Source organism: Propithecus coquereli, unplaced genomic scaffold (assembly GCF_000956105.1).
Source record: "Propithecus coquereli isolate 6110/MARCELLA unplaced genomic scaffold, Pcoq_1.0 Scaffold19, whole genome shotgun sequence".
Classification (NCBI taxonomy): domain Eukaryota; kingdom Metazoa; phylum Chordata; class Mammalia; order Primates; family Indriidae; genus Propithecus; species Propithecus coquereli.
The window spans coordinates 8,737,004-8,749,464 of record NW_012143856.1 but is presented as its reverse complement, the minus strand read 5'-3'; the positions used below and the strand labels follow the sequence as shown (position 1 = coordinate 8,749,464).

The following is a 12,461-nucleotide window of genomic DNA, read 5'->3' as shown; positions in this document are numbered from 1 at the left end:
TTCTCTTGTAAGTATTTTGGCTGCAATGGGGACCTCTCACCCCAACCTTTCCCCCAACCTTTTTGTAAACTTCTCAAAAAGCTACTAAATGCCATGTCAAGTAGAGGAGACCCAAATAGAGATCAGTCCCTATTGCTGTGGTGTAGGGGGCTGAGGTGTCTGCTTACGTGGAGCTTAGTGAAGCTGCTTTTCTTGGTCCTTGTACTCCACATTGATGGTCTCCTGCTGCTGCCAAATGACCTGCATCCTGTTTTATGGGACAGTCTTGTCATGAGGGATAGAGCAGAACTTCTCCTCCTCTATGTGTATGTTTCAGTTTCCTAGGACTGCTGTGACAAAGTACCACAAAGTGGATGGCTTAAAATAATGGAAATTTATCCTCTCACAGTTCTGGAAGCTGTCAGTATGAAATCAAGGTCTTGGCAGGGCCATGCTCCCACTGAAGCCACTAGAGGAGGACCCTTCCTAGCGCCCTCCACCTCTGCTGGCCTCAGTTGTTCCTTGGCTTGTGGCAGCGTAACTCCAGTCTCTGCCTCTGTCTTCGCATTGCTGTCTTCCTTCTGTGTCTGTCCCTTCTCTTCTGTGGACATCCCTAATTCTGCATGACCTCATCTTTGATTCCATCTACAAAGACCCTATTTCCAAATAAGGTGCCATGCACAGGGACAGGGGTTAGGACTTTGATTTATCTTTTTGAGGCACCCAATTCTACCACAACAGCGTACCCACAGGGCCTCTCTGCAGATCCTCCTCTGCGTGTTCTGAGTTGGTGTGGTCCTGGCTGTTGCCTTCTGGGTCCTGGGTTGGGAGGTCATCCCCTCTTGTTTTCTCAGGAACTTCTAGTTATCAGTCATCTCCCTTTTTTCCTGTTATTTTCAACTATTTCCTTCACTGGCTTCTTTTCTGATGTCATTAGAACACGTACAAGGCTCTCACATCCTAGGTCTCCCTCTACCCCATTTTCCCATTTCTCTCCTAGTTCTCCACACTTTCCCAGAAGCATCCTGTATGCTCACTGTGTCCCTCACCCTCCTGATTCTTCCTCTGCTCATTCCAGTCTGGCTTCCGCCCTCGTTATTCTGCTGAGACGCCTCTCTCTTCAGGTCGCCAGTGACGGCCACGTTCCCTGCAGCACGTGAACCCATTGCTGTCTTGTGAAGCAGTTTCCTCCCCCGGCTTGGAGGCATAACACTCCTGTTTCCTGTTCTCCTCTCTGGCCATGCCATGCCGTCTCAGTCTCCTTTGAAGGCTTTTCCTTTCCTACCTGGCTATTAAATCGATATTGGATTTTCCCCAGGGTCTGTCCCAGGTCCTTGTCTCTTCTCACTTTATCCTCTCCCTGGGTGACCTCAGCCCCCACCGCCCCCAGGCTGCAGTTACCACCTGTGTGCAGAGAACTTACAACTTTACTGTTTCAGCCTAGACTTCTGCACTGTAGACCTATGTAGCTAAGTGCCTGTAGGAAACATTATGTTTTGTTTGTCTGATACCTCAAACTTATGATGTTTAAACCTGAACTCGTGTTTCATTCCACTTCTACCCTCAATCCCCCATCATGGCCCTATTGTAGGAGATATTACCATCCCAGGGGGCGGGGGGGGGGCATGCCTTTGACCACCTCGCTCTTTGTCATTCCATCTAACATGTCAACATAAGTCCTGTGGCATTTCCTCCTAAATATCCCTCTGTATCCCACAAGCTACCATTATGTCATGTCCCCATTCTTAGAAGAGTCTGCTCACTGGCCCCACCCCCCTTACCCTCAGCCTCCCAGTTAGTCTGACCCTACCCTCCTCATTTGTCCACACTGCAGACCTATTTAAGTTGGATGAAGCTACCCCCTTGCTTAAAACCTTAATGTTCTTAAAGACAGATGTTCTTTACTTGGTCCACAGACCCCACATAGTGTCTCTCCCACCCCACTGCTTCATTCTTATCTTACACCTGCATCCCTCCTCCGCCTCTGCTATGACAGCAGCATTCTTTCTCTCATTTTCCCAACCCACAGACTTTATCCATTCCCTTCCTCTGTCTTTCCTCATTAAGCACACACACCAATGATTATCATGCCTTCCTGATGAATTGACCCTTCTATCACTGTGACATGCCCCTCTTTATCTCTGATAATGCTCTTTGTCTTGAATTCTACTTTATCCGATATTAACATAGCTACTTCAACTCTCTTATGTTCATTGTTTGCATGGTATATATCTTTTCCCATCCATTTAATGTCAACGTATTTAAAGTACATCTTTATATTTAAAGTACAGCATATAGTTGGGCTTTATCTTTTTATCCATTCTGACAATTCCTGTCTTTTAATTGTAGCCTTAGTCCATGAACATTTAATTAGCATTTACTGTAATTATTGATATGGTTGGATTTGGGTCTATTTGTTTTCTCTGTGTCTCTGACTTTCTATTTTTATGATTTAAATTTACCTATTGGATTTTAGTTATACTTCTTTGTATTATTTTTTTATAGTGGTTGCTCTGGGAATTACAATATACATCCCTATCTTTTTGCAGTCTCCTTAGAGTTAATATTGAATCACTTCATGCGGAATATCAGACCTTGCCATTGCGAGGCCCTGCTCTTGAAGTTAACTCCCACTTTGCAGCTGGAGCTCAGGTCAAAGGCCACTTTTTCAGGGCATTCATGTCTAACATCCCAGACTAGGTTAAGCATTATTATGTGCTTTCTGAGCAGGCAGATCTCCTCTTTGGGGCATTTAGAACACTTCCAGTTTGCTCACTGTGGAATCCCCAGTACTTAGCATAGTGCTGTGTGCATAATTATTTATTTGCTGGTTCAGTGAAGGGGAGCCCCAAATTGTCCTTGTTTGAAAAAATGCAGAAGATTTCATGATAATGTACTTTAGGGTGTGGGAATGGCATGATGTAAGGCTTAAAGGTTGAAAAGACAATATATGTGGGGTGGCATATAACAAAGTGGGTGAAGTGAAAGTTAAAATGGAAAAAAAATAGAAAACAACAGTAGCCACCATTTATAGGGCACTTAAATAATGGACCAGGCACTGTGTTAAACTCTGCACATTTTATCTTATGTAACCTCAGTCCTGTGAGTTATTCTTGTCTCCTTTCAAACAAAGCCACCAAGGGACAGAGAGATCAGTTGCCTTAGTCCCAGTCGTAGGAAAGGGTTCTGCATTCAGATGCAGATGCATTGATTCTAACACTTAGAATGGAAGCTAGACTGCAGTGCTGAGCTTGATTGTTTAAGGCTTCGAATGCCAGTCCTAGGTAATTGTGTTTCAATTCTGGGCCAGGGTTGCGTGGAGAGAAGGCCAGAGATGTTATTGAGGGTCTGTAGACAGTTGTGCTAGATGCTTTTTTATCCCTTTCTGGGGGGAAAAAGAGTAGAAAGCCTCTGAGGCTTTTGGATAGGAGGGTGCAGAAAAGAAAACCATGTTCCAGGAGGATTCATCTGGGGCCAGCAGGCAGGCTGGACGGAGGAAGCAAGATGTGTGAGCAGCAGTGGCCAGATCCTGCTGTGACAGCAGCCTCAGAGGGTGACTGAAATTTTAAAGGAAGGAATAAAAGTGAGACATGTTTTGAGAGAGGTATGGATAAGATTGGGTAATGATGAGGTATGAGGAGTAATCTTCCCTTATCTTCTGGGTCATTTATGTCTGCTGACTGTAAGCATTGCCTGGTGACCATTGAATATATCCATGATGGGGGTTATCACAGCCCCTTTTCTCCAGCTGGGGTCTGTGGACACCGCAGAGGTCTGAGAGAATGCTCTTTTGTGGGAGAGGTGGACAAGGCTAGGAAAAATAGTTATGAAACCATTTTTTACAGTTTTATTCTGAGTAAGACCTGAGCTAACCCAGCCTGTCTGACTAGCACACAGAGGGATATTTTTGTACTTATGTGGTATTATCATCCTTGGTGGACATTTCTGTCCAATTCATCGAACAATCATTGAGTTAGTTTGTTAGACATGACTAGGTGACTGAGAAAATTGGGGGTTTCTGCACACGTTCTGTGCACTAGATGGTGACACTGGAGGAGGTTTAGAGTGTGTGCACACCTGTGCATGCATTTGTGTGCGTTCATTATCTGCCCCTGAGATGGTCACTGACGATCATGCTAAATTGAACTCTTTTTCCTTAAGTGAGAAAGAGCTTAAGCAATTTCCAAACTAACATCAAGATGTTTTCACTTTTTCCAGTGACACATTTCATTGAAATTAAAAGATTGCTTTGAAAGTGATCCAAAAAATAAGATCATTCTCTGAAGTTCAAGGTAAATGCGTGAGATTTATGGATGCATTTGGAATTTACCCAAAGTATCAAAGCTGTGATTTTTCTCTCAGTATAGAATACGAAAATACAGAGTGAACACTGGCCTTCCACATTAACACGGGCTATAGTCTAGGCTTTTGTTTCTGTTTTTCTCTGAGTACCTGTCTCTCTAGAATTGTTTTAAGGCTTGTTATTTTAGTTGAAACCAATGACAAGATGTGTGAGAGTCGTCTTTTCTCCATCTGGGTTACTTGGAGACCAAGTCAGTTGCAAGCCTGTTGAAATCCATGTTCACAGTGGTTTGCACTGCCCCCTGGTCCATGCAGTGAGGACCGGGAATTCACATTCCCAGCTATAGCATTGTCTCTCGGCTGAGTGAGACTTGGTCTTGCCCATGTGCGTACAACCATTTTGCCCTAGATGCTGTTAATGGTAAATACATTTAAAACTATGTCTGAATTCATGGTTGCCCCTCCCTCCCAATAGTTATTAAAAGTATTTTTTTTAATTCCCCGTGTTGTACATGGGAAAATTTTCAACCTTTAATAAGGAGTACTTTTACTGGAAAAGGTTCAGTACTGCTGATCTGGTACCAGAGCACAGACCTAGGAATGAGATCCTGGTTAACTGTTGTGTGTGCCCCCAAGTTTTTGGGTTCTTAGTAAATACCTTACTTGCAAATAGGCAAAGTAGCAGCTGGCAGTTCTAAGAATTATTGACTAGGTATAGCAGGACAAGCTTAAATCTCCGTAAGGAAAGGCATTGCAAGAATTTTGCTGGTTGTTACTCTCTTTTATTTTGAGAAATCTTTGAAGAGGTTCAAGGCTAGTGCAAGAGGAAGCTATTTGTGTCCCTTACAGATTCTGGCCTGGGGATTTTAGAGGTATGCTGTTCCAAAATCTGGACTCACCCCCGTCTATTTTTGCCTGATTAGACTTGGCAAATGCCCTCAGTTCAAAGTGTCATAAAAATTTGTTGTTTGAGTTCATGTAACAAACATTACCCCTTGTTCTGAATCTCTTAATGCTGCCCAATGCCATTTAAGTATCCATATCACAGCCCAGTTTCCCAAACTTGGGGTCTGCAGACATCCTCAGGTTGGAGTGAATAGTTGTCCTTTAAAAGGGATCTGTAAGTGTGTTACTGGAGTTTGAGAAACAATGTCTAAGCAACAATAGTAAATCCTCTGGAATTTGAATCTTATTGTTTGGATCTTTGCCATTAATATTAACTCTTTTCAGAAACTTTAGGAAGACCATCAGGGTGTATTTTTTGGTTGTGGGACTCCAAGTTTTTACCTCCTTTCACTTAGTTTCTTTAATCAGTAAACCTCAAACAGAAGTGACTTCCAGCATTCTTTTTTGGCTCTTGTTTGCTTTCTGATGTAATTGAGTACTCTGTGGCCCTGGTGTCTTATTCATTGTGGGTCTATAGGAAGTTAAAGGAGTGAAGTAAAAACTTTATACACTTGTTTCCTTCCTGGATCGGAGTGTATGTGTGTGTTGTGTGTGTGTGTGTGTGTGTGTGTATAGCTTTGCATTTGTGCCTTTGCATTAGGGAGAGAGGGTGTAGCAGAGAATTCCAGTCAGACTTCCCTTCTTGGGCTCACCTGCTCTTGAGTTATGATGGGACATCCAGCTTCTTCCTGGTGGCGAGAGCAGCACTGACACTGGGCATAGAAGCCCTGGTTTTCTAGAAAGGCAGAAACATCAAATCTTCATATCAATGGAGCCTTTGCATCAGCAGCACCTGGGAACCTGTTAGAAATTCAGATTCTCAGGTACTACCCCAGACCTACTGAATTAGAAACTCTGTGGGTGGTGCCAGCAAGCTGTGCTTTAGCAAGCTGGATTTCTGCAAGTTTTTGAGAGCCACTGCTTTAAGACAAGTGTCTTTTTAATTTCCCAAGAAGCTTTTTTTGTATATCTAAATGCTGACTGGAGCTTCGGGTTAATCACTTTCCTGAACCAGAAATACGATACAAACAATAGCAGTAATGCTAATTGCTAGTGATTTTCAAATCGTATGGTGGGTAGGAGCATGGACTTTTTAGAATTCTTCACCACTATATGACCTTGGCCAATTAATTTAACCTCCCTGCTTTTTTTCTCACCTGGGATATGGAGATATTCATGATAGAAACTATTACTGTCTCCATTTTACGATTGAGGAAATGGAGGCACAGGAATGGTCCCAGAGCTTGCTTAGGGTCACCCTTCAGTGGAGCTGGGAGTTAAATCCAGACAGTCTGATTGCAGACTCTGGGCGCTTAACTGCTGCTTTCTCCTCCCTCTTGTGTGCATTTCCCTTTAGTCAATCTTACACTGGTGCCAGCGCGTGTCCACCTGTAACCACCTGTAGTAAGTTGGAATTGAAACATCCCCATTGTTGTCTTGCACCAAGCAAGACTCTGACACTTCACAGTCTGGAGCTAAGTGGTTCTTAAACCTGGAGTTTCTGAATCCCCGTTTCAGAAGCACGGCTCTGAAAGGTAAAAGCTGTTCCTCTGGGTCTCTGGTTCTCAGTGGAGGTGTTGTGGAAATCTATGGGGCAGTTGTTGGTTGTCATTGTGATTGGGTGCTACTGCCATTTAGTGGGTGGGATGGGTGTGCTAGCTCTCCTTGGTGTGTAGACAGTTGGGCTTCATGAAGAATAATTGTCCTGAGTCCCACTGGACTTTCAAATGTGCCACTGGACCATCACCAACGTTTTTCTTCTCTCTCAGGTGGGAATGTGTTTTACATATGATCTCAAATTATCTTTTTGCATGATATTAATTTACTTTTAACATACACTGACTTTCTGAGGAATATAACTGTTGTGTCTTAAATTTTGTTAGCTTGAAACTGTACCAAGAGGTTTTCACCGTTTCAGGAAATTCATGTCATGCTGTTCTTGATAATTTGAAATGGCAGTACAGCACTCTGTATCAGTTTACATTTTGCAGTCACTGCATTATGCTGTTTCTAGGAACAGGAAGAGACATTTAACAATTTCTTTGTGTTCTAGGGCCCTACTTCTTCAAAGTTTAATGCATCCATGAATCACCTGGGAGTTTGTTGTGAAGCAGATTGCGAGTGGGGGAAGGGTTGAGATTCTGCATTTCTAACAAGTTCCGGGCTGATGCCAATGCTCCTGGCCGTTGACCACACTTTTAGTAATTAATGAGAGTCTGGTGTATAATAGTATGCCTGAGCATTTTCTTTTGAAGTCTTATTTTATTATAACTTACTTACCTTTTTAAAAATTTCAGAGTGAGAACATATTGATTTAAGAAATATTAGTCTAGGTAATATTTAAGAAATATTAGTCTATGAATTTCATTTCAGACTAAGAAAAGGGATGTTACAAAATATTTGTTTCAAGGGTGGTATGATCGGCTTGATGGAGTGAGAGCCACTTCTGGGTGACAAAGTGATGCTAATTATAAACACAAATGAAATTACAGACCCCAAAGTCATGAGGTAGCGACTTAGAATATGCCCATGTTAATTATTCAGAACAGGTTATCATTCATTTATTCTTTAAATGAATATTTATTGAACACCTGCTATGTGTGCTATATGCTGGGCACTGTGCCTCTGTATTTTGTGTGTTTGGCATGTATCTGTGAACAAAATAAAGATCCCCTGTCTCCTATACCTTACCTTCTAGTGGGGGAGACAGACAATACATATTCTAGGTAAATTATATGGTGTTTTAGATGATAAATGCTATGGATTATTGGGAGGATCAGGAATGATAAGGGTGAAGGGAATGAGGTGGGCAGTTCCAATTTTAGATAGGGTCATCAGATTTCTCGTTGAGAATGTGAAATTTGAGCAAGGACTTTAGGTGGTTAGGTCGTTGAACATGTGGATATCAGGAGAAAGAGCAATCCCATTAGAGGGAATAGACAGTGCAAAGGCTGCATTGCTTGAGAACGTCTGGCTGGCATGTTTGAGGAGCTGCAAGGAGACCAGCGTGGCTGGATAGTGAAAGGGAGTGTGGTTAGGGATGAGGTCAGAAGGGTGACAGGGGCCAGATCACATAGGGACTTGTGGGACATCATGGGGCCTTTGCTTGTGCTCTGACTAAAACGGTGGCGGGGGGGCTGTGGGGTTGCGGTGAGGGGGGGATATTGTAGGTTTTGAGCAGGAGTGACATGATCTCACTTAAGTTTTTAAAAAGCTCCCACTGGCTGTGTGTAGCAAACAGCTTTCAGGGGCAAGGGTGGAAGCAAGGAGGAGACTGGTTAGGAGCCATTGCAGCTTCCAAGCCTGTGATGACATAGTGGTGCTGGTGAGAAGTGGTCGGGCTGTCGTGTGTTTTTGTGATATTTGAAATGCAAGATTAAAAAAATTCTCAGAGCTCACGGCTTCCAGCAATACCTGTGTGCTTCTAGTTTGAGGAAAATCTGAAGTGGCTGACACACGTAACCATGCTTCCATGTTCTTTTCCTTCTCGGGATCATGTGGGTTGTGTGTACGTGTGTGCACGTGCGTGCTCTCAGGAGTGGGCGCGTGTCTGCATGCCAGGGTTAGTCACGTACAGCGAGCAGCCATCTGAGCTGGTAGGAGTTTAGAATAAAAAGCGAAGCAGCGCTAAATGGAACTGTCTGGTCCCGAAACCCTCACACATTTCTCCTTGATTAAGCCAGAATGTATTTTTAGTAAAAACATATGCTGTTACTCAATTAATGTTTCTTGTAATACTCTGATAGTAAATCAAAGATAAATATTCAATTTTCTCATCCCACTCTTCTCATGAGGCCACTTGTACCTCTACTTTCTTAGACAAATTTTGTTAGCACATTTGCTTTAAGCTGACTGAAATCTTTCTGACTTAAAATGTGCGTTATGTAGTTTTGCTGTAGATTTTCAAATATTAACTTGAAAATGTGGGAGCAGTTTGAGATGTCTTCTGATATGTGTGTGCAACTCATCTTCTGTGCAGATCACGATTTCAGTGACCTTCTGTGCTTGGAGGAGACTTTATACCGTACAGCTAAATTTCCTATAGTGGGGTCTTTTGAAAGCCCGCCAGAACGGTGGCCCGCCAAGGTATTAGTAAGAGCATATGTAATTAAGTAAAGTTACATGGCATGTCTCCAGGAGACCTCAGTTTTCAGCCAAGGTGACCTTTTTAGACTTTGGTCAGGTGCTTAAATGTCATAAACCGTTTTGTCCTAAGGTTTCCTGATTAATCGTAGCAATGATTTAGATCAGTTACTTTTTTTTCATTTTACACTTGTAGCAATTACTTAAGAAGAATAAGTGTATATTATCATTCTTGTGCTGTGGCTACCATTACTTCAGCTGTAACTAAGACAATGTCTTGGCTTGGAGTGAGGGGAGCAGAAAGTAGCTTCATTTACTCAAAACTCTCCCTCTTTTTTCTTTAAGTCTGTATTTTAGGGACTCTAATTTAGTTCCATAACTCAATGATAATACGGGCAGGGCAAGGAGGTCTTTTTTTTTTTTTTTTTTTTAAGCCTTGGGTTATTTTTGATGTTGTGACCTTGGAAAAGTTTTCCTATGTGTATCTAGTAGGAGATCTTTTTAAGGAGAGTAGGAGTTATAGCTATGTATTTTTAGACCACATTTTCATGTGGCATTTGTTCTTTGGTGGTGTGGTGTCATGGAAATTTCTCTTCCTGGTGTAGGATTTAGAAGATAATATTTCTGTTCTGGCTCTGACCAGTTGCTCCAGTAGCTTAGTTAACCACGATCTTCTCATCTGTAAAACAGGCATGAAGACATGTGCCTGCTGTCTCCCTCAGAGTTGGTAAAAATCAAGCGAGCTAAAATGTATGAAAACATTGCAAGCTCTACACTTTCCTCCAGCTGTAGATTGTGGTGTTGTGTGGTTATAATCACAAAGCATGTACCCAGAGACCCTTCCTTTCTCTTTAACTCATGATGGGGTCATCAGTAAGGTGGGTGAGCCAGCTCTCTAGAACTAAAATAAGGATGTGCACGGGGGCTGGCAGGCAAGGGGAGGGTCAAACTATGGGCTTCTGGAAACAATTCTAGTTCAAAACTTGTATCATTTTGTGTTTTTGTAGGGTGATTTTTGCTCATTTTTCCCCCAGCTTGTAAGTTAAAAATTTTCAAACTTACAGAAAAGTTAAAAGTATGGGGAACTTGTGGCCTCAAGGCCACACGTGGCCCTCCAGATCCCCAAGTGTGGCCCCTTGATCGAATCCAAACTTCACAGAACAAATCCCTTTCTTAAGAGGATTTGTTCTGTAAAATTTGAATTAAGTCAAAAGGCAATTCTCAAGGAGCGATCGGAAAGCCACATGTGGCCCCAAGGCCGCAGGTTCCCCAACCTTGCCGGGCGGGTCAACAGTTGTTAACATTTGCCACATTTGCTTTCTCTCTCTCTCCACATGTATACATTGGTTTTTCAACTTCAATTTCTGCTTTCTTTCTTTGTTGTTCTTTCAACAATTCTCTTCTACAGAGTATAGTGAACATAGTCATTACGCAGGCCGCACTATTCTAGGTGATGTTGAAGCTTTTACGTCCCCCTGCTCAATCCGTGCCTTCTCTTAAACAGGATGAACTTACTGCTGTGAACGTAAAGCAAGGCTTCAACAATCAGCCAGCCTTCACTGGAGATGAGCATGGCTCCGCCAGAAATATTGTAATTAACCCATCAAAGGTAATGCTAGTTGTCTATTTTCTAAAACTTCTGAAAAAGTGCGTGTATGTGACACCCTCGATAGTTACTGTTGATAAATTATGGTGTGGTGTTATTTAAGCCACAATCCATATTCAGAACACCCCCAAATATCCTATATGCTGTCCTACCTGAGGATCCACATTGTGTTTGGTTGTCATATTTCTTTAGCCTCTTTTAATCTAGAATAGTAAGGCTCTCTACCTCCCCCGACCTCTTTTTTTTAAGGCTTTCATGACTGCTGTTTTAGTAGAGTCCAGGCCAGTTGTCTTGTATTCTAGTTCTGTATTCTTGATTTGTCTGATTGATTTCTCATGACAGGCTTCAGGTTAGACATTTTTGGTAAGAATACTACCTTGCATCGTATCAGGAGGAATACAATGCCAGTTTTCCCTGTCATTGGTTATACTAAGTTTGACCACTTGGTCAAGGTGGTGGTCTCCATCTCCCTACGTTGGAAAGGTGGTAATTTCTACCTCTTAGTAATCTCTATGGGGTGATACTTTGAGATATATTTGAATTTAATATTAAAATATTTGACATTCAAATATATTTTAAATTGTGTTTATATTTGAATATAAAAATCCTATTCATCAGTAAAATTTTACTCTATTATTTTAGCATCAGTTGGTCACTGCTGATTGATTTATTTTGGTGGTCACAAAGTGCTGGTTTCTAATTACCATTCCTCATGCATAGTTTAATTGGCATTCTTTTGTAAAGAACAGCTTCCTTTACACTCCAAATTTTACTATCATTTTGGGTATTTTAGTATTACCCATGGATTCTTTTTTTTTTTAAAATTTGATGTGTTGTAATCCATACCTTCATTTTTCTTTTTGACGCTCGAATTGTTCCCTGTTTGGCCAGTAGAGGCCCCTCTAACCTGGCTCCTGGTTAAACGTCCCCTTCATTTTTTAAGTACTTCTTACTTTTAGCACAATAACATATTCCAGGCTCATCTTGTTTTTTCCCTGTCCCAGCCCAGATCAAGATGCCAGGCATGTTCAGTGCTCCTGGAGTGTTATTGCTTCTAGGCCCTTTCAGTAGACAGAGATAGGAAACATATAGATGTTTTCCTATCTGCCTATCACTCACTACCATTTCTAACCTGATACGTCAGGGTTTTTCGCTGCCTTTTCCTGTTCCATCTTTTTATCTCCTTTCTCCCAAAGTAAGAACCCTGGCTCTCGATGATATCAACATATTTATTCATTTACTTTATCTTACAATACACATAAAAAAGTTCCAGAATAAACTATACCAGAGCCACTCCAACAACAGTTACTATATAAAATTTACAATTTCCGTACAATACTTTTTGTTCTTAGATTAACATTCATTAAAAGTATATAGTCAGAATGTTGTGTTCAAAATTTCTTGAATCGTCTTTTTTTTTTCTTTTTTTGAGACAGAGTCTCGCTTTGTTGCCCAGGCTAGGGTGAGTGCCATGGCGTCAGCCTAGCTCACAGCAACCTCAAACTCCTGGGCTCAAGCAATCCTACTGCCTCAGCCTCCCAAGTAG

The 12,461-nt window shown here is 41.9% G+C and overlaps 1 protein-coding gene across 1 annotated transcript in view; it reads left to right on the top strand.

Annotated features, from left to right (window-relative positions):
• MED12L (mediator complex subunit 12-like) overlaps positions 1 to 12,461 on the top strand; it is a 317,020-nt gene that overhangs the window by 17,375 nt on the left and 287,184 nt on the right. Inside the window, exon 2 of the mRNA XM_012642930.1 lies at positions 10,814 to 10,918. Coding sequence (XP_012498384.1) covers positions 10,814 to 10,918 — 105 coding nt within the window. The remainder of the gene's footprint in view (positions 1 to 10,813; positions 10,919 to 12,461) is intronic.